The following is a 22,706-nucleotide window of genomic DNA, read 5'->3' as shown; positions in this document are numbered from 1 at the left end:
GGGGAGTATGGTGATATGTAATAACTTTGTACCAGTTCAATGAATCAGTCATTTTTATTACTGTCCTCAAAAGTGCTTAGAAAGGAAGAAATCAGCAAATGCTAATTAACATGATGCCAGTGACCTAATGTAAGTATAAAGGGCACATGGAGCGAGAGAAAGACTTAGAGGCCATATCTAATTACAAAATGTTAAGATTCTGAGATGGCCCTAAGGTTAAACAATTTGTAAAGGGAAGAAATTAGGTCCAAACCCTTGGTCAAGTCCAGGACCCTACTTTCATAAAATGGTACTTAGCATCATTCAGTTAAAATACAGAAGGACAGGAAGAAGAGCTACCTCTTCAGGCTTCAATGGAGAGAGGCTACGGTAGAGTGGAAAGAAGAGTGACCCTGGATTCTGGGGACACTTAGTTTGAATTCTGCCTCTGACACATACTAGCCATTTGACCAGAATCTAGTTCCTTCATTTTCATGGGACTCAGTTTTGCCTATCTGTAAATTGGGGTAGGTAATACCTACAGTCCCTACCTTCTGGGGGAGGGGAAGTAACTACAAAGGGGACATAAGATAAAGTTCTTGATGTGTTGGTATTTCGAAGTTCTGCATTTTCTAAAAAGGTCTACACTCCAACAATGGCCTAAAAGATGAGATATTCTTAAAAGCCAACTGCTCATGATAAACATGTTTTTCTAATGCAAACCAAAAAAAAAGCAAACTTTTTCATGACAAGCACAATGGTTGTTTTACGGTTTTGTCTTTGTTTCCTGTTGTGTTTCACAGTTTAAAGGAAAGCCTGGATATAATTACCACACCAAAGGAAATTTAATCAACAGCTGAAACTTTTTTGTTTTAATTTCTCTAATTTAAATTGAATTCAGGGTCAAGGGTAGAAAATAATCCCTTTCATGAGAATTGTGGCTCCCATTTGAGCATCCTAAACAAAATGAGTAACTCTTTCTAACGAAGTATGCAAAGATTCTCTACTGGCACCAAGGAGTGCTGAAAGAACGTGCCCTTTGCCGGAAGGACAATAGCAGCTAACTCAGAATTTCTATTGCTACTTGTGGTGCCTCGATGGGGGAATGAGGAAGGAAATCTCTGAAGCCCTCCCCAGTTCCCCTCCAAACAACTAGAAAACTGCCTCAGAATTGGTCTCCGAGCAGGAAAGCAGCTGACTAACCCAGTAGGAAAATTCTGTCTCACTGGATGAGGGGAGAATGAAGTCCAAGAGCAGTAGCAGCAGCAGGGGACCTACAGCAAGGTTCCAAGCCTGGGGCATTCCACAAGTGAGGCCCTGCCCTCCTGCAGACCAGTAGCCCCCTGGGCAAGTGAATAGCCTGTGCCACTCAGTGAGGCCCCATCCCATAGACCTCACCCCCAAGCCCAAGCCACCAGCAGTGAAACCCTTCCCCAGGGCTGGCCAGCAGTGAGACCCTGCCCCTGAGGCCTACCAGCAGAGAGAGACTCTGTTTCTACAGCAATTCAGCAGCAGGTATTCATCCCTGGGACAGACCAGCCACATGATCTCTCCTTCAGGGCCAGCCACCAACCCAGTCAAAAGGGCCCATTCGTGGGACAGGCCAGCATCTAAACCTTACACCCAGAGGAGGCTAACAGGGAGCCCTTCTCCTCCAGTACAAGCCAAAAGTGAAGTCAACTCTCCAGAGAAAGCAAGCAGCTAAGCCCTGAAACCGAGTGAAAATCCAGAGCCCCAACACAAAGAGCTTGGGACAATGCAGGACCACAGCCCAAGTCTCACATAAAAATATCAAGTCACAAAAAAAGACAGAAAAATGAGAAAAAAACAAAATAAAAAAAGAACTTGACTATAGAAAGTTATTAAGGTGATTAGGAAGATCAACACACAAACTTGGAAGAGGACATTGATGTCAAAAGGGCTGCATGTGAAGCTTCAAAGAATAATGTAATATGGTCTCAGGCCCCTAGAAAAATTCCTGAAAGAGCTGAAAAAGGATTTTAAAAAGAAAATTAGAGAAGTAGAAGGAAAATGGGGGAAATGAGGGTAATGCAAGAGAATCATAGGGGAAGAAAAGAGTCAATAGCATGAGGAAAGATATACAAAACTTTACTGAGGAAAATAACTCCTTAAAAATAGAATTGGCCAAATGGAAGTACAAAAGTTCACTGAAGAAAATAATTCATTAAAAGCTAGAATTCACCAAATGGGAACTAATGACTGTATGAAACATCAAGATAAGATAAGACAAAATTAAAAAGTGAAAAAAGAAGAAAAATGTGAAATTTCTCAATTTAAAAACAACTGACCCAGAAAATAGATCCAATAGAGACAATATAAGAATTTTGGGACTACCTGAAAGCCATGATCAAAAAAAAAACCAAACAGACAGACATCTGGACATCTTGGACATCTTTCAAGAAACTATCAAAGAAAACTTCCCTGATATATTAGAACAAGAGGAAAAATAGAAATTGAAAGAATCCACCAATTGCTGCTTGAAAAAGAGCCCCAAATGTAAACTCCCAGGAACATCTTAGCCAAATTTCAAAGTTCACAGATCAAGGATAAAGTATTGCAAGAAGTTAAAAAGAAACAATTCAACTATTGTGGATCTACAGTCAGGATTACACAGGTTTTGGCAGTTTCCACATTGAAAAACCAGAAGGCTTGGAATAGGATATTCTGGAAGGCAAAGGAGTTAGGCTTACAGCCAAGAATCACCTACCCAGCAAAATTGAATGTAATCTTTTGGGCACAGGGCAGCGGGGAATAGATATTTAATGCAATAGAGGAGATTCAAGCATTTCTAATTAAAAGACCAGAGCTGAATTAAAAAATATATATATATGACCTACAAATACAAGACTCAAGGGAAACATAAAAAGGTAAAAGAGAAACACAAAAGAGAAAACATAAGAAATTCAATAAGCTTATATTGTTTATATGTCTATATGGCAAGACAGTATTTGTAACTCTTAACAATTTCATTATTATAAGAGCAAATAGAAGGGACATATGTAGACAGTGAGTATGGATTTAGGATAATTTTGATAACATGATACCCCCCCTCAAAAAAAATAAAGTGGTGATAAAAGAAATTGCACTGAAAGAAAAAGAAGGGGGGGGGGAGGCTGAATGGGATATATTATCCTATATGAGAGAGGCATGAAAGCCTATTATAATGGATGGGAAGCATTGAAGGAGAAGTGGGAAGGGCTTAAATTTTATTCTCATCAAAATAAGCTAAAAGAAAAGAATAATATACAGACCCAGTTGGATATAGAAATATTATCTTACCCTATAAGAAAGTAAAAAGGGAGAGGCGTAAGAAAAGTCAGAGGCAAGAACTGACAAAAGGGAGGGCATATTGGGAAAGGTGGTGATCAGAAGTAAAACAATTGTGAGGAGAGAAAAGTTGGAGTATAAAAGAGAGGGGGTGATAAGTAGATGATAGCACGGAGGGAAATACAGAGTTAGGTATCATAACTATAAATGTGAATGGAATGAACTCACTCATAAAATGGAAGTAGATAAAAGAATGAATTAAAAACAAGACTCCTACAATATGTTGTTTCCAAGAAACAGATTTGAAGCAGAGAGATATACACTCAGTCAAAGCAAGGAAAGCATGGGTAACAACCATGATCTGAGACAAAGCAAAAGCAAAAAATAGATCAAAAGAGATAAAGAAGGAAACTATATCTTGCTGAAAGGTACTATAGATAATGAAGTAAGTAATGCCAATTTTAAACAAATATACATCAAATAGCATAGCATCTAAATTTTTGAAGGAGAAGTTGAAGGAGTTATAGGAAGAAATAAATAATAAAATTATGTTAGTGAGGAACCTTAACTTTTCCCTCTTAGAAATTGATAAATCTAACCACAAAATAAACAAGAAAGAAATTAAGGAAGTAAGTAGAATTCTGGAAAAAATAGATATGATCGATTCCTAGAGAAAACTGAATGGGAATAGAAAGGATTATACCTTTTCCTCAATGGTACATGGCAACTTCACAAAAAGTAACCATGTAATAGGACATAAAAACTTCACAACCAAATGCAAAAAAAGCAGAAAGAGAAAATGCATCCTTTTCAGATTATAATGCAATAAAAATTACATTCAATAACTGATAATGGAAAGAGAGCTTAAAAATTAAATGGAAATTAAATAATATAATCCTTAAAAAAAGGAGTCAAAGAAGAAATCGTAAAAATTGATAATTTCATTAAAGAAAATAACAGCAATGAGACAACATACAAAAATTTATGGGAGTGGTACACAGAAAACTTTATATCTCTAATTGTTTACAACAATAAAACAGAAAAAGCATATCAGTGAATTAGGTATACAACTAAAAAATAGAAAAAGAGAAAAAATAAAAATTTTCAATTAAACAACAAATTGGAAATCCTGAAAGTCAAAGAGGAGATTAATAAAATTGAAAGTGAAAAAGTCATTGAACTAATAAATAACAAATAAACTAGAAACTGGTTTTATGAAAAAATAATAAAATAGATAAACAACTGGTTAATTTGATTTTAAAAAGGAAAGAAGAAAATGAAATTACTAGTATCAAAAATGAAAGGAGTGAACTCACTATCAATCAAGAAGAAATTAAGACAATAGTTAGGAACTATTTTGCTCAATTATATACCAACAAATTTGACAATCTAAATGAAATGAATGGAAACCTGCAAAAATATAAATTGCCCAAATTAACAGAAGAATAAATAAAATACTCAAATAGCTCCATTTTGGAAAAAGAAGAAATTGAACAAGGCGTCAATGAACTTCCTAAGAAAAAATCCACAGGATGAGATGGATTCACAGGTGAATTCTATGAAACATTTAAGGAATAATTAATTCCAATACAATATAAATTATTTGGAAAAACAGGTGAAGGAGTCCTACCATATTCTTTTTATGACACAAATATGGTGCTGATACCCAAACCAGGAAGAGTCAAAACAGAGAAAGAAAAGTATAGATAATTTCCCTAATGAATATTGAGTCAAAAAATTTAAATAAAATAATAGCAAAGACATTACAGCAATACATCACAAGGATCATACACTAAAACTAGGTAGGATTTATACCAGGAATGCAGGGCTGGTTCAATATTACAAAAACTATTAGCATAATTGACCATATCAATAACAAACCATTCCCCAATTGATAAATGGTAAAAGGATTTGAACAGGCAGTTTTCATACAAAGAAATTAAAACTATTTATAGCCATATGAAAAAATGCTCTAAATCACTATTGATCAGAAAAATGCACACTAAAACAACTCTGAGGTACCACCTCATACCTATCAAAGTGACAAAATGACAAAAAAGGAAAATGTTGATATTGGAGGGGATGTAGAAAAACTGGGACATCAATATATTGTTGGTGGATTTGTGAACTGATCCAACCATTTTGGAGAGAAATTTGGAACTATGACCAAAGGGCTATAAAACTGCGCATACCTTTTGATCCAGCAATACCACTGCTAGTTATATATCCAAAAGGCATCAAAAATAATAGAAAAGGACCCATCTGTACAAAAATATTTATAGCAGCTCTTTTTTGGCCAGAACTGGCTAAGAACTGGAAATCAAAGGGATGCCCATCAATTGGGGAATGGCTAAACATGCTATGGAATGTGATTGTAATGGAATATTATTGTGCTGTAAGAATTGACAAGAAAGATGATTTCAGAAAAACCTAGAAAGACTTCCATGAACTGATACAAAGTGAAGTGAATAGAACCAGAGGAACGTTGTACACAGTAATAGCAGTATTGCTTTATCCAAGACAATCCAAAAGGAATAATGATGAAGTATACTATCTGCCACCAGAATGACTGAATACAGACTGAAGCATGCTATTATTCACTTTCTTTTTTTCCTTTTATTCAAGTTTTCTTGTACAAAATGACTAATATGGAAATTCTTTACGTACTTGCACATGTGTAACTTATGTTTGATTGCTTACCACCTCAGGGAGTGGGGAGAGAAGGAAGATAGGAAAGGATAGAATTTGAAACTCAAAACTTTAAAAATGTTTAAAATTTTTTTAAGGTAATGTAGCATTTATTGCTTTTATTAAACTATATTCAGATGCTTACAGAAATTGTAAAGCACTTTTAATGACCCCAGGCTTCCTCTAGATTTAAAAGTTAATATTTTTAATAATAATAATAAATAAATAAAGGTCCTTGCTCTCCACGCCTCCCAGAACTGCATGACATGACATGACATGACATGATAGTTTATAGAATCTCCTTATGAAATAAAAGACTTTGTCAGTGAACCTTCAAACCACAAGATGTGGCAAACAGTGAGGAAATGCCTGTGGGCAACCCATCTAGGGCCTGACACTGTCCCTTCCTAGGAACTAATCGGGCAATGGTCACTTGAGAGACATCTGGGATGATGGGGCCTGACTTCTACAGCAGGAGAGCATCGTGTTGGGTGGGCACACATCCAGTGGTCCCTGTCTTGGTCCTCTAGCAGCACACATGTTTGACATGTGAGCTTATTGCTTTGTTTTTCTTGTTCCTGGCAAAAACTTGCCATTAACTTAAGGCATGATAGGTATTATCAAAGCAAATGATAACGTGAAAGAAATGATAGGTCTGTCAAAATGCGAGCATGAGGGATAATTGATGGATTCACTGATATCCATGCAATCTTCATGACAAATCACAAGCATTCATTAAGCACTTACTCTGTACCAAATGTTATATTAAGTGCTGGTGATACAAAGAAAGCCCCTGGAGGAGCTCATGTTCTCACGGAAGGAGACAATATGTAAATAACTATATACATACAAGATGTATACATTTAAATTTACTGGGCGCACAAGGCTTCTTGCAGAAGGTTTGATGCTCTTGGGCTTGAGAGAAGTCAGGGAAGCCAGGAGGCAGAGTTGCAGAAGAGGATTAAAGCCGAGAGAAAAGTGTATAGATCAGGAATGAGAAGACCTGAGTTCTAATCCCAGATCTGACTTTTAATATTCATGGAATTTTGGGCAAATCTCCTTCCCTTTTGGTTGTTGCTGTTGTTTGCTTGCTTGTCGTTGGTCCTTTGTTTCGTTTTTCTTTTAAGAGGAACAATTGCAAGGATTAGGGAGATACAGGATTGTGTGTGATGACCCAAGGAGGCAGGAAGTAATGTATAAAAAGAGTTGAAAGGCCCAAAGGTTCGAGGTTGTGAAGGGATTTAAAAGTCATATGAAGAATTTTATATTTGATCCTAGAGGAAAAGGGGTGACAGTGGTGATAAGGTTAGACCTGAGCTTTAGGAAGATCACTTTGGCAGTTGAATGGAGGATGGATAAAGTGGGAAGAGGCTTGAGTCAGGAAGACCAAACAGCAGGCTATGACAATCATCTAGGCATGAAGTGATGTGAGTCTGCTCCACAGTGGGAGTTGTGTGACTGGAGAGAAGGGGATGTACGTGAGAGATGTTAAGGCAGAAACAATGAGACTTGGCATTGCCAAGAGAACTTGAGAAAGGCCCTAATGTTGGTGGAGATGTACAAGGGTGACACTGGATAAGAGACACAGGATAAGAGGTACAGAAGAATCAACAGTTCCTGGTTCCAAAGCTATAGGGGACCTCAAAGATCATTTTAGAGATGAGGAAACTGGGCAGGGTGGGGCTTACCCCTTAGGGTGGTGGAACAGGTATAGATTGAAAATGATAAGACCCAAGCTCTAGTCCCAGATCTGACTCTTAATATTCATGGGACTTTGGGCAAATCTCATTCCCTCTTTGTGCCTCAGGTTCCTCAAATATGAAATGAGGGAAGTTGAAGATGATCTCTAAAGTCTCTTCCAGACTTAAATCTAAGATCTTATGTTCAGGAAGATTAACATGCCCAGAATCCCATGAAGAGTAAGCAATCAGAAGCAAGATTTGAACCAAAGTCCTAAGTTATATTGTGAGCTGCAGTGCTAGAGTGAGGAGTCTCATTGATGAGACGACAAATTCATCTAAGTATCAAAGTAGCTTTCACTGATGTTCTGACAAAAGTAGTGTCATCTTCTCATAAATTCTGGCAAGTATGTGTATGTGTATAATTACTTGGAAGTATTTTTTTCTTTTCTAGGAGGTCTTTCTTGAAACCCCAAATTGCTAGTGCCATCTCCTTTAAAGGTAGTTTCCATCTACTGTGTATATAACTCATCCGTTCTGATGTTTTTACGTTGTCACGCCCATTTTAATATAAATTCTTTGAGTGCAGGGATTGTTTGTGAGATTTTATTTTCATCTCTGGAAACTCATGGAGTTTCTAGAACATATTAGGCACTTAATAAATGCTTCTTGAATGACTGGTTTTTAACAAATGGGAGTTAGTGTGAGACGTAGTCCATGGGGACTTTGGGAATTACCCTGAGCTTTTCATTCAAGGATGGAATCACAAGATTTTTTCTAAAGAGTTGGAATGGAGCTCGCAGGGCATCTAGTCAAATCTATATGCAAAAAGGAATCCAAACTATATATCTGACAACAGATTAGCATCTAAACTCTGACTGTAAACTTTCAATGATTGCCAAGGTTGGGGAGACATCAGTGAAGTGACATCAGTTAATGATATCAGTGAAGCGAAGACTCGGACAAGTCTTATTAGATAGCCACTGGGGGATAGAGGGACCTGGAACATTCTGGGTTAGCCCTGGGTCATCAGCATGGCTTTATGCCCTCTGCAGTATTCCCTTTCAGTATCCTCATTTGCAAAATGTGATGGTAGAACTAGATACTCAATCAAATTTTTCATGGTTCATTATCTGTGGCAAAACTTAGATCATCTTTGGCTCAAAGTTAGCAGTCTGGATCCATTCCAAAAGAGATGCAATTGGATTCTGAGGTTCATTACAAATGAAACACTAAAATTCTTAGTATAGATTTGGGATTACCTTCATCTCTCTACAATTCAAACATGGCCTTACCTTTCCAAGTATTCCTAGACAGGTGGACTTATCCAGGATCCTTCCTCATCACACTAAATCCTTACCCATGTTCCCTCTTGAAATCACTGAAAATCAACACTTACGAATGAAAGTTTGTTACTGGAAATTTCAAAAGGTTCAGTACTTGGGCCCTGACAATATCTGTCTTGCCAACTCTGATAAACCTACCCAGGATCTTAGTAACAGTGATGAGTGAATAAGGTGTACTAGGGTACATTCAGGGTTGTTATAAACTCTATTTCTTTGGACTCCTGACCAATTCAATTAAATAAATTGTAAGTGTGTGCAAGGCATTATGCAAGTAACTGGAGATAAAAAGGCAAAAAAATAGTCCCCGTCCTGGGACTTTCCATTAAGAGAAAAAGAGGGACAGACAGACAGAGAAAGAGAAAGTGACAGAGTCAGAGAGACAAAGACAGAAAGGGAGGGAGAGGAAGAGAGAAGGAGAGGGAGAGCATGTATACAATTAAGTAAATGAAAACTATATACAAAGTAAAGAGAACAATGTCAAAGGGTGGGAGTATTCACGATAGGGTTTCAGGAAAGGCCTTGAGAAGCAGGTGATAACTGAGCTGGACTTTAAACAAAGCTCAGGAGTCTATAAGGTAAGAGTAAAGGATGGCATGCCAGACATGCAGTACATTCAGGCAAAAGAATGGAGGCAAGAGATAGAATGTCATTTCCAGGTCAAAACAAGCACTAACCTGCGAGGTCAAGCGGAAATTGTAGCATGCTCCAGGTCCAAATGGTAAGAATTGCGTAAACAAGGGCAGGATTATTTCTGGGAGAAACACAATATTCAATAATGTTCATAAAAACATTGCAGAACACCTGCAGAAACATACAACCTTCCCCACCCAGACGTAGCTTCATGGGTTTTCTTGAAGGGGTGAAGGTGGGGAGGGTAGAGATCTACACATCTGAAGCTACAAGGCACATGAATGGTATGCTGAAGATATGTATAAGCAAGATGAAACAATGACCTCACACCACATTGCTTCAAGGATTCAATTTATTTCAATTGATCAAATTGATCAAGGGATTTCCTCTCTCTTGACTTGAATTTACTTCCCTATAAAACGAGAGAGCAAGACTACATAAGAGTGGAAACTTCTTACAACTTAACGTGTGTAATAAAACATGTACTAAGTATATTGTATATACATAGCACAGTGGGCTAGAGTTGACTTCAAGCTCAAAAAGACTCAAGTTTAAATCATGCCTTCGCCACATCCTGACTGCGTGACCCTGGATAAGCCGTCCTATCTCTAAGAACTCCCAGGAAAGTCTCTAAGATGAGAATTTGAAGAGAAGGCGCGGTAGAGATCTTCACCAGGAACTTCCTATACCAATGATATCAAAGGTCTGGTTAAAAAACAAATAAAGGTGCAAGGCACTGGGGTTAAAAAAAAAGACAAAAAGGAGACAGTCCCTTCCTTCAAGGAGCTCACATTCTACAATGTTTACACAGGGAGAGGGGGATATATAATACATACATATGCATATATAAATATATATATACACACATACATACATACAATGGAATTGTGCAGTAACTATTGGTACACTGGGAAGTCATTGTAACTACTAGTGTGAGAGGGGCTTAGGAAAATCCTCATATGAGAGAAGGCAAGTGAAATTTCATTAGGGTGGGTGCATTCTACCAGTAGAGATCACAAGCTCTCCATAGTCCAGTAGATGGTCTTTGAGAGTTACTGTGGTTGAAAAGTCCATGCCAGTCTTGAGATGACCCCGCTCTGAAGTTTGCTGTTGTTCATTTCTTTAAGTTGTGTCCTACTCTTCATGACCCAATTTGGGGTTTTCTTGGCAAAGATCCTGGAGTAGTGTGCCATTTCCTTCTCCAGCTCATTTTACAGATGAGGAAACTGAGGCAAACAGGATTAAGTTGCTTGTTCAGAGTCACATAGCTAGCAAGTATGAAACCAGATTTGAACTCAGATCCTCCTCGCTCCAGGCTTTGTGTTCTACCCACTGTGACACCTACCAGACCCTCTTTGAAGTTAACTAGACTGATCTACCTGTCAGCTAAATTCAGCAGCCAAAAGATATGAACAAATAGTTCTCAAAAGAAGAATTACAAATTAATAACAATCATATAAAAGAATGCTGTAAATCACTAGTAGCAACAATAGTTAACATTTATACAGGACTTCCTGTGTGCCAGGCACTAGACTAAGTATTTTGTAACTATTATCTCATTTGATCTTCACAATAACCCTGGGCGGTAGGTATTATACTGAGGCAAACAGAGGTTAGGTGACTTTCCCGGGGTCACACAGCTAATATCTAAGGCTGGGTTTTAAGTCAGGTCTTCCTGATTCCAGGCCCTGCATCTAGCTACTGCACCACTTACCTGTCCAATGATGATCACACCAATTTTAATTACAGGTGAGAAAACTAACTCTCTAGGATTTGCCTAGATTTGGGGATCCTCTTCCTCTTCCTTCCCCCTCACACCCAAATCTTCAGACTCTTCAACGAAACAGGCATTCTCAGTCAAGAGCAAAGTGTAAACTCCTTTTTGTCATGGCATCAGAGTCAGTGGGTACAACCATATTTCTTAACATTAAAATGCTCCCTTAACAAGCTGGGACAATCATCGAGTGACAGGGATCTCACTACATCCCAGGGCAGTCCCTTCCTGCTTTGGAGGAGCTCTAATACTCGCTAAGAGAGTTTTCCTGCAAGCAAGTCCAAATCTGCCTTTATGCCACCTGTCCCTATCACTCCTAGTTCTACCCTGTGGGGAAGGGAGATGGAATTGGATTTTCTGTTTCTGCTTCTGACACAGATATTGAAGCTTCCCACCTGTTTCCCTTGACTACTTTCTGACTGGCTGAAAAAGTTAGAGTATAAGGAAAGCTAAAAGGTACAGAATTGATACTTTCAAACTGTGATTCCAGAGAAGACCTTTGACTGTCCCTTGGACAGGTCCAATCAATCAGCACTTAAAGAAATTAGTTCAGGCTATTCACTGGAAGGTCAAATACTGAAGCTGAAGCTTAAATAGTTTGGCCACATAATGAGAAGACAGAACTCACTGGAAAAGACCCTGATGTTGGAGAAGATTGAAGGCAAAAGGAAATGGGGATGGCAGAGGATGAGGAGGAGGGATAATGTTATGAAAACAATGAACATGAGCTTGGACAGACTTTGAGACAGAGTGGATGACAGAAGGGCCTGGTGTGCTGTGGTCCACAGGATCATGAAGAGTCGGACACAACTGAATGACTGAACTGCAACATCATTTCGTAGATTTCAACTAAAAGTCATTAAACATGATGATGTTTTGTCCCATTCAGGGCTGTGATTTCATAGGTGTGGGGAAGAGTTTGGGTGGAAATTCTGCCTACGGTTGCAGATTAGGAAATCCCTGGTAACTTCTGCTTGTAGAGAATAGTCTGGGTCATGGAGAAGTTCAGTTTCATGTCCAAAAACATGTTCAATAGGGAAGTGGACTGCATCTTGCCTGAGAGGAAATGACTAGTTACTGATGTGGGAATTCACTGAATCAGCTGTCTGCATGTGCCACTAGACGCCATCAAGTCTCCAAGAAAAGACCTCTGATGACTATAGAAAGCAAACAAATAGGATCCACAACATGAATAGGATGAAGTAGTTTTGCAAATCTCAGAAAAGCAAAAATGAGGGAGGGGGATTTCTTTAAACTTGAAAGATAAAGCTTTAGAACAACTAGTATGAAGTCACAATGGACACAGTAAACACCCAGAGTTATGAATCAAGACAAAAAAATAGATAAATGAGGCAATTATATAAATTCATAGATGATATAAGAAGCTAGGGAGGTTTCCTTAATATGTTAAGCTCTAGGCTTTAGAAAACATGCAGGATGTACCATACAGTCCTCACTGAGGCAGAGAGGTTTGAACTGAATGATTCTAAGGATCTGAAGACACTAAAACATAGATTTAGAGCCAAAAAAGATCGCAGAAATCATACAATCCAACAGATCCATTTAATTTATTAGAAAACTGAGTTTCAGAGAAGTGAAATGAATTGTTCCAAATCCCATAGATAAGAACCAGTATTTGAACTCAAGTCCTCTGATTCAAAGTACCCTGCTCTTCTTCCTTTACCATATGGAATCCAGTTGAGAATTACTTTTATTTTTCTGTTATGAAGCCTTTCAGATTAGCCCCTTATGATATCCCTTCCATGACTATAGTCAATATCATGAGTAATTCCCTTCTTGTCCACCCTCTGTCCACCATATGCATATTCTGCCCTCGTTGAAGTTAATTTTGCCATTGCCATTTCCATCCCTTCATGTGTTTCATTCTGGGGTCATGTGAGCTACAATGGAATGAACACTAGATTTGGAGTTAGAAAACGTGGCTTCACCTTCTGTTTCTTCCCCATATTACCTGAGTGACTTTGGTCTAAGTCACTTCATCTTGCTAGGTCTCAGTGTCATAATAGCACAGTTTTAGAACTGGAAGAAACTTCAGAGTCCAGCCTCCTCATTTTACAGACTTGGAATAGGAGGTTCATGGAAGTTAAGTGACTTGCCCAGGGCCATCCAGCTAGTAAGTATCTGAGGCAGAAGTCTTCCTGATTTCCAAGTCCAGTTCCCTATCCATCATGCTGCTTCTGAACTTTAAAAGAAGGGGTTGTATTTGAAGATGTCTAAGGTCCATTTCACTCCCTAAGTCCATGCTCCTATGAGTTCTGATCCCATCTCATTAATTTGTTTGTTTGTCCTGTCACTTCCACTTTATATTATAGACTATGTCTTTAAATTCCCTTAGAACTCTTTATTAAATTTATGTTATAGAAACATATAGATTATTTGGTCTGTCAATACACCAATAAATCCATTATTTCATTGATATGGGCACTCCCTACAATGATAGAGACCACAACCCAGCCATTCCTGCCCAATCTGTGTGACACTTGTCCATACCCCAACCCCATAAGTCCATAGGGGATTCATTCAACAAGTCAGAGCTCTTTCTTATTTTCTCCTGACATTTAAGATAACAATGGATCAAAGGAGATGTTATTGGCAAAGTGATTCACAAAATGTGTGTGTGTGTGTGTGTGTATACCATTTTTGTTGCTGTTATCATCACATGGTCTATCCATTAGCTATCTCTCTGTCTTACCATAAGACCAACCCATTTTCCTTAATTTTTTAACTATATTTCTCTTATTTTTCTATTACCCAACTATACTAGGTAATTCCTCATTTGTAATGCGTGCTAATACACTGCTCATATCTACCATGAACTTTTTCATTGCCCTTTGGGTGATCATCGAATTCATTCCATCAGAGACTGACATGTTCCAAGATCTCACAATTAAACACAAATATTTAACAGATAGGCCTTTGTCTCAGGTTCATATTTGGGATCATAATGGAAATCTGAGCTTTACCAAATGCAGTGCAGTCTATTCTCCTCCTCCTGAACAGTTCTGCTTGCAACATACTGTCTATTCACAGAATCTATCAAAGATAAAAATTCTGATTGATGATCTCTATGGATTGTCCATTTAACTATACAGCATTATTTGGACAATAGGTATCCTTTATCCACTTCATTTTTCCTGTGTGGATGACCCAACCCTTTTGATTGATCATAACTCTCATTCGATAGTGTTCCAGAATTTAACAGAATCAGCACAATATCATTTGTATATAGCATCTAGATGACTTCAACAACCGTAGCAAGGGTTCTTGATGTTTTCTGTTGTTTATTTCTTTTTGTCACAGACCCATGGAGCAGTCTGCTGAAGCCTTGTTGGAATGATTTTTTTTAATGCATAAAATAAAATACATAAGACCACAAAGGAAGCCAATTATATTACAACAGAGATAGCAAAATATCTTTAAAAATTCACAGATTCCAGCTTATGAACTTCTATTCTGTAAAAACTCCTCTTCAACTAGAACTGTTCAGTGGAACTCCTCCATAATAGTGGGCACTCCCATCACCAAATACATGCCTCCCTCTTTGAGGTTTTGCTGGATATTAATGACTAAAATGTTGTCAAACAAGTTGTATCTGTTGTGCTATCTTTCCAGAAAGATCGCATCACTTTAATGTATGTGTGAGGTATGGAGGGGAGGGAAGACTTTGCTAGAAAAGAACTTGTAAGATAGAGTTTGCTCTACAGGTTCCAACGTCCACCAAAAGTAAACACAGTGGAATCTTCCAGTCAACTGTGTGATGATAAAGATGGGGCCAGCTAGGAACTCTCAATTGTGAAAGCAGACTTGTTCACTTCTAATCCATTCATGCAAGTTGTTCTTGATCTGTGTGGGGATTATTCTCATTTTTAAAAAAATTATACAAATGGCAGATTAAGCATACAAGTCAGTAGTTATCAATATCATGGTGGCCTCTATTTTTATTTTTGTAATAATAAGGTCTAAGTCTCTCTCCCTCCCTCCCTTCCTCTCTCTCTCTCTCTCTCTCTCTCTCTCTCTCTCTCTCTCTCTCTCTCTCTCTCTCCCCCCCTCCCCGCCCCTTGAAAAGAGAGCTCTCAATTTCCTCAAGATTGTCTCATCCTCCAGCAATGGACTTAGCTGTGTAAATTTCATCTAGCCTACTTCTGACTTTGCCATCTTTGTTTTGCCATTTTAAGTTTCACTGTAATCCTATTAGAATGTTGGCTTCTTGAGGGAAGGGACCATGTTTTTTTTCTTTAAATTTTAATTTTTTTTTTAAATTTCCAATGCTAATTACTGCAAATAAGTTTTGTTTTTAAAGTTTATTGCCTGATTAATCCCAGAACTACACTATCTAGTCTAATCTCTTTATTTTCTAGATGAGAAAACTGAGGCTCAGAGAGAGTAGATCACCTGTCCAATGGGTCACAGCTAGTTCATGTCTGAGTTAGGAGTCTTTTCCTTCACAAAATTGATGAATTTAATATTAATTAAATGATTGAATAATACTATTTTCATGGTTTAGAGGAAAGTATATTGCACTTGGAGATCTACATTCTTCTGCCACTCTCTATGTGACCTTAAGCAAGGTGCTTAACTTCTCTGGACCTAAATGAGACAGTTAGATTGACTTGTGGGATACAGAGCCAGAAGGGACATTAGAGACATTCTAGGCCAGGAGTCCTTACTTGTTTTTGTATCATTGGCCACTTGAGCTACCCAGTAAAGCCTTTGGACTCCTGCCAATCATGTTTAAATGCATAAAATGAAATACAGAGGGTTACAAAGAAAACAAATTATATCAAAATACAGTTATTAAAATATTTTTAAAAACTAAGTATAAGGACCTCAGGTGATAAATCGCATAACTAGGCTAATCTTCCCACTTTTTAGACATGGAAAGTGAGACCTAGAGAGATAAAGTAACTTTCTTAAGGTGGGCAAAGTTAGTAACAGGACTGGGGTATGAATTCAGGTTGTCTAACTTCAAATCCAATGCTCTTTCCTCCATCCCACCAGAAAATGGCTCAGATCCCTCTAACTTCCAAAATTCTCCAATTCGGATCTACTACGCACCTCTTGAGAGCTGTGGGGGCAGAGGAGGGGGTGGGCGGGGGGAATCGGTTGGTCCTAAAGTAACAAAACTAAAATTAACTCTTCAGGACCAAAATGTCACCAGTGATTCAGGATTTTTCTTTTTTAAAAAATCAATTTAATGAGCTGTAGACAAATGCATATAAATTTTAAAAAATATGTTTCCTATGCAGGTGAGGCAAGGTGATTTTTATAATAATTGGGATGATATTTTTTACCCAGTAATTTAAAGAATAAAGGTCATTTTATATCTGTTTTTTTTTTCCAAAAACCAGAGCATACAGTAAGCATGCATTTAGAAATCAGCCTCATTCCAATTTATTTTTATAGCATTGTGGAAAATAACCCAAGCTCAAAGTGTAGAAATTCAAGGACTGAGACTTGAATCCCAATGGTAAGAAAATGGTTCCATAAACAGATGTGATCATGGGTTCTAAGTTTATTTGCTCGAAACAGAAAGAAACCTACCACTTTGCCAACTCAATACATTTTAATTTATAGGCATCTATAGCAAAAAGCCTTTGGGCACCATGAACAAAAATGACTCAAAACAAAATTTACTATTACTAAATGTTCTTACTAACCTACTAAACAAATGATTAAATTCAAAGTTTATCTGCCCCATAATCCCTGCACACTAGGGAATATTTAGTGCTTGACTAGAGAGAAATGCTTCCTTCCTTCATGGAACCTCAGGACTCTGATTTAAAATTAGAGAGATAACCAGCTTTGAGGTAGAGAAGTCATTTACATCATGGTGCTCTAATTTAATCTCTCTCTCTCCCTCTCTCTGTCCCTCCCTCCATCTCTCCCTCACCCTGTCTCTGTCTCTCTCTTTTATTCTCTCTCTGCATATGTTATCATATAATTATTTTATAGGATGTATGTGCAAATATCTACCCCTATGTATATAGATAGCAAGGCATGCACATATAAAAATTTTCACATAGGTGCATTTTATATATTATATAAAATTGCATAGGGATTGTACCTATGATTTTATTAGTATAAAGAACTCTCAGGAAGGAAAATCCCTCCACCAATGCAGGTGAGCACATTCGAGTGCCACTTAGAGTCTTAATGAGTTGCTTAGCAGACAAGTCTAAATGAATTGCTCGAGGAGATACAGCCAGGATGAGTGAAAAGAGGAAATTGAACCTGGATTTCCTTGGCTTTAATACTGGCTCTCGATTCATTAAACTGGGCTTCTTATCAAAAGTATGTGTGAATGCTGTACATTATTAAATAACATATGTATGGATATATGAATGCTAGTTATTATAACTATTTTCTTTTTACCATTAATTTTTATTTTATTTTTCTCAGTTGTGACTATTTTCAATCAATCAATAAGAATGTATTAAGTGCCTATCATTTGCTTGGCAGTATTCTAGGGGCAGAGGATATAAAGAAAGAAAAGAAAAGAAAAGAACCCTTGCTCTCAATGAGCTTATAGTTTATAAGAGGAGATAATATACACACACACATAAGTATAATATAATATAAATATATAATAAACATAAATGTGTCTATAATATATTTTAATATACATAATAAATATAATTGTATAAACTTGATGTATTATTTAAACACATATAAAATAAATGCCAGCTAGTCTTGGTGAGAACAAGAAAGGAAGACCTTAGTAGCTGGGCATGGGTAGGAACACTGACCATGATAGGCATTATGCGGAAAGTAATTCTTGAACTGAGCTTTGAGGGGAGCTAGGGATTCTAGAGGTGGCTATAAGGAGGGAGTGCATTCCAGACACTGGGGACAGCCTGTGCAAAGACATGAAGATGGGAGATGAAGTGCTATGTGTGAGGAAGAGCAGTAAAGATCATGACATGGTATACTGAAAAAATCTATGCCTATACCTGATATGAAATATGATGTCTCTTTGAAAGAATACACCAAGTCTTCAGAAGAATGCCTACTCCTTACCTCACATTATGTTCTTCCAGGGTCTCACTCGTAAACTCAAGTATGTCAGCTGCAGTCCCCACAAACATGAGAAGAAGTTGAGATAGCTGATCCCGTGTGATTCCGCCCCCAATGGGGAGAAGCCATCTGCCAACGATCAGCAATAACAAAAAGGTCTGGTGGAGTCCCAGAGTCCAAACTTTCTCACACACAGTTGATAAATGTTTAACAAAATCTTTGGCCTGTTCAATAGAAACACCAAAAACACAGGAGGGTCACAAACAACTCCCACAAGAAAGATGCCATCCACCCAAGGCACCTGCATTTTCCATCAATGTTTCACTCTAAAACTGAATTAAAACTGCACTTCTTTGAGGTATGTTCTTTAGTTCCAATTCACTCAGTGAAAAGTAATCATTTAAAAGTATAAAGTCATTCTATTTCTCATTTCAGAAGGTACTAATGAGTAGCAGAGATTAAAAAAAACAGTTAAGAACAAGGCAAAATGCCTTATCTTCTAACTTGTAGCTATGAAGTCACTGAAATCCCTCATTTGCCAGTTGGCTCCGTACATCATGGTGCTGCTGCAGCCAAATACATAATCAAATACTCAAATCTCTGCTTTAAGCTCATTCTACATTTCCCATTGTCCCCAAGACACAGTCATCAGACCAAATAAATTAAGTCCAAAGTCCAAATTCCAAGTGAGATTTGTTGTGGAAAATTGAATTGTTATTTTTTTCTAAGTTTAATAGGCATCAGATCTGAATTTTAACAAGCTGAGAACATTTTCTGCACTGCCCAGTTCCCAAAGATCTGGTCTCTCTCTTTTCCTATTCCTATGGTGGCAAAGACCAACTAGACACCCAGAGAGAGAGTCCATATTGTACAATAAAGCTGACAGCTAGAGGAGACTTGGAGATGCTCTAATCCAGGATTCTTCACCTTTTGTGTCCTAGACAAACATATAGAGTCCTCAGAGTAATGACTAAAATGCTGAAAATAAAACACATAGAATTATAAAGGAAGCCAATTATACTGAAATAGAATTTATTTATATGTGTATATGTATATATACACACATACACACATATACATATGATATATATATACACGTATATACATACATATACATACACATTTAAATATATATGTGAAGAGAGAGTTCACAGATTTAAGCAGCCCTGATCCAGTCCAATACCCACATTTTGAAGCTGAGGCTCAGGAGAGTGAAATAACTTGCCCCAGGTCACACAGATGGTAAGGGTAAGCTAGGTGGGGCAGTGAATAGTGCCAGACCTGAAGTCAGGAAGTCCTGAGTTCAAATGTGTTCTAAGATACTTACTAGTTGTGTGACCCTGGGCAAGTCATTTAACTTCTGATTATCTGAGTTTCCCCTTCTGTGAAAAGTAGACAATATTAGCTCTTACCTCCCAAGGTTATCGTGGGGATCAACTGAGATAAGACTTGTAAAGTGCTTAGCACATAGTAAAAGCTACATAAATATGAGTGGCTGTAGTTAGCATCATTAGCACAACCAAGCTTTGATCCTACGTATACAACCTATAACTTGTGTTATGTTCACTTATATTAGTGACTCAGCCCCTCCAGTTACTCAGCAAGTTCTTTCACCTTTCTGAGCTTTCATTTCCTCATTTGGACAGTTAGTATAACATTAGCACTTGGGGTTTAGTTATTTTCAGTCATGTTTGACTCTTAAACACATTATTTCATTTGAGCCTCACAAGGTCTCTGTGAAATAGCCTACAAAGTTTGTATACTATTGGGCTGGCCTACTCTTGGTGACCCCATTTGGGATTTTCTTGGCAGTATGCCATTTCTTTTTCCAGCTCATTTTACAGATGAGGAAACTGAGGCAAATGACTGGCCCAGGATCACACAGCTAGTAAGTGTCTGAGGCTGGATTTGAAGTCAGAAAGATGAGTCTTTGTGACTCCACGCCCAGCACTCTATCCACTCTGCCATTAACTGCATTACCTACCCCCAAAGGAATTTATTGAGTAGTGGAGCAACATAATCAGACCTGTGCTTTAGAAAAATCACTTTAGCAGCTGAGTGAAGGATGGATGGGAGTGGGGTGAGACTTGAGGCAGCACAACCAGACAGAAGATTACTGTAACAATCCAGGTGTGGAGTGAGGGGCCAGTCCCAGGCCAGTAGCTATGAGAGTTCAGAGGATGGGACATATATGAAAAATCTGGAAAATGGAAACAAGATGACACTAGATATGGGTGAGTGCAAGAGAGGAGTCAAGGATGACCCTGAGGTGGAGAACCTGGGTGCCTTTGGCAGGAACAGGAAAGTTGGTGGGAGCCCCTGAAAAAGAAAGATAATCCATTCTGTCCTGGATAAAACAAGTTCAAGATACCTACAGGACATGGAGGTTGAAGATCTAACCAGTGCAGTGGTGATGACCTGGGGAAGAACTGAAGGGTACGTGCCTGGAGATAGTGGTGAGGGTGAAGAAGGGAGTTAGGATTGTAAGACATGAAGAAAGGTGGGATCATAAGTTTGTGATCAGATGAAGGAATGTCAGAATTAATGAGCATGTAAGTAGAGTGGAATACTTGTGGTCTCCTGGTCACTATAAGGACAAGGGTTGTGTCTCATCTAAATTTGCTATCACCCCAAGTACCTAGCACCATGCCCTGCACACAATAGGTGCTTCATACATATTTGGAGAATGAGATTCAGGACAAGAGGAATAGACGTGAATTTCTGTTGGATGATTACATGGAAAAATGAGAATAAAACTATTAATTAACTAGTTGGTAAATTTCTGTTTTATAGATTCCACCATCATAGAACCCATTCTCCGAATAGAGTAGATTCTTCTTTTTCAACACAGTGGTTGAACTCCAGCATTGAAGTGATGGAAAGACATGGAAAGACAGGTCACCTAGGATGGGCACACGTGGATGAGGCACAATCTGCATCACTGGAGCAAACATCCACCCATCCAGCCAATCAATTGCAAAATCTTCCCATTTCGAATTTCACATCGTCTCTCATGCATAATCCCTTGTCTTCACTCACACTCATCATCTCTCACTTAACTATGAAAACCCCTATAACTGGTCTTCTTGCCTGAAATCTCTTCCCACTCTAGTCCAGTTTATACATTGCTACCAAGAAACAATCTTCACATGCAACTCTGAACAAGCGATTCCCATACTCACCCAACTTCATGGCTCCCTCTTACCTCTAGAATCAACTGTTCAGCTTTTAATGCCCTATACCACTTCTTCCGCTCTCTGTGATCTGGCAAACTAGCCTTCTCTGCGTCTTCAGACACAAGCTTCATCTTCTATCTTCTACTCATCAGTCACCTGTATGCCTTGAATGCATCCCTTCCTTCCCTGTAGAATCACTCTCATTTTAAGAAGCAGTTTGGGCTCCATCTTCTACATAAAACCTTTTCTCATTGATCCAGTGGCTAGTACTCACCCTCTCAGACTCCTTTGTATTAAATTGTTTTGTATATTAACTTTATATTTATACTAAACATGTTTCTCCATGTCCTCATTAGCTCCCCCAATAGAATGTGAGCTTACTATGAGCGGATATTACTTTATCCTTTATACTTGTATCTCTATCAGCCAGTACAATGCCTCACACAAAATAGGCACCTAACAATTTTTTTATTATTTAATTCAATCAGAAATTCATTTGAGTTTTAGCATATAAAGACAACTTACCACTTTGCACTAGAATTTTCAATAGAGGAAAGAGAGAAGTCCCTTACTGTCTCCAGGAGAGTGTCAGTGCCAGTGTTTTGGATCTTCCTTGGTAGAGTTTGATTGAAATCCTCCTTGTTATTGATATTTGCAGACACTCCTTCAGCCAGGTTACTGCAATACTAAAATATATGTGTGTGTATACATACATACATATAATATATGTATATTATATATATATGTGACATTATAATATAAACATGTCATACACCTATAAATTGAAATATTAAGCAAACATTGCCCCAACATCTCTGTCATGTAATTTCTCAACACTCAACATAGCTTAGTTCAGGACATTGATACCCCTCTCCTAGATTGTTGTAATAACCTCTTAACCCATTTGTATAAGTCAGGATTAGCACAAGATATTTGAATCCAATGGTTCCATGAAATCCTGAATTTCTCCACGAAATTCCTTGATTGTAAGGCTGCCTTCCTATTGACCAGCATGTTTTGGTCAGTATCCTCCCTTGGGTCACTGAATCCAAAAAACAGTGTAAGATCTTGTTTGTAGGCATAAGCACATTAGAGAAAGGAAAATTTCAAG

General features: G+C 38.0%; 1 protein-coding gene across 1 annotated transcript in view; it reads right to left on the bottom strand.

The window, feature by feature from the left end:
- TMEM26 (transmembrane protein 26) overlaps positions 1–22,706 on the bottom strand; it is a 49,172-nt gene that overhangs the window by 6,598 nt on the left and 19,868 nt on the right. The window contains exons 3-5 of the mRNA XM_072628865.1: positions 22,168–22,281; positions 18,423–18,643; positions 9,655–9,731 (exon numbers count right to left, since the gene is read on the bottom strand). Coding sequence (XP_072484966.1) covers positions 9,655–9,731; positions 18,423–18,643; positions 22,168–22,281 — 412 coding nt within the window. The remainder of the gene's footprint in view (positions 1–9,654; positions 9,732–18,422; positions 18,644–22,167; positions 22,282–22,706) is intronic.

This window comes from Notamacropus eugenii, chromosome 1 (genome assembly GCF_028372415.1).
Source record: "Notamacropus eugenii isolate mMacEug1 chromosome 1, mMacEug1.pri_v2, whole genome shotgun sequence".
NCBI classification, from domain to species: Eukaryota; Metazoa; Chordata; class Mammalia; order Diprotodontia; family Macropodidae; genus Notamacropus; species Notamacropus eugenii.
The sequence above is the reverse complement of the archived record's forward strand: the minus strand, read 5'-3'. Positions and strand labels throughout refer to the sequence as shown.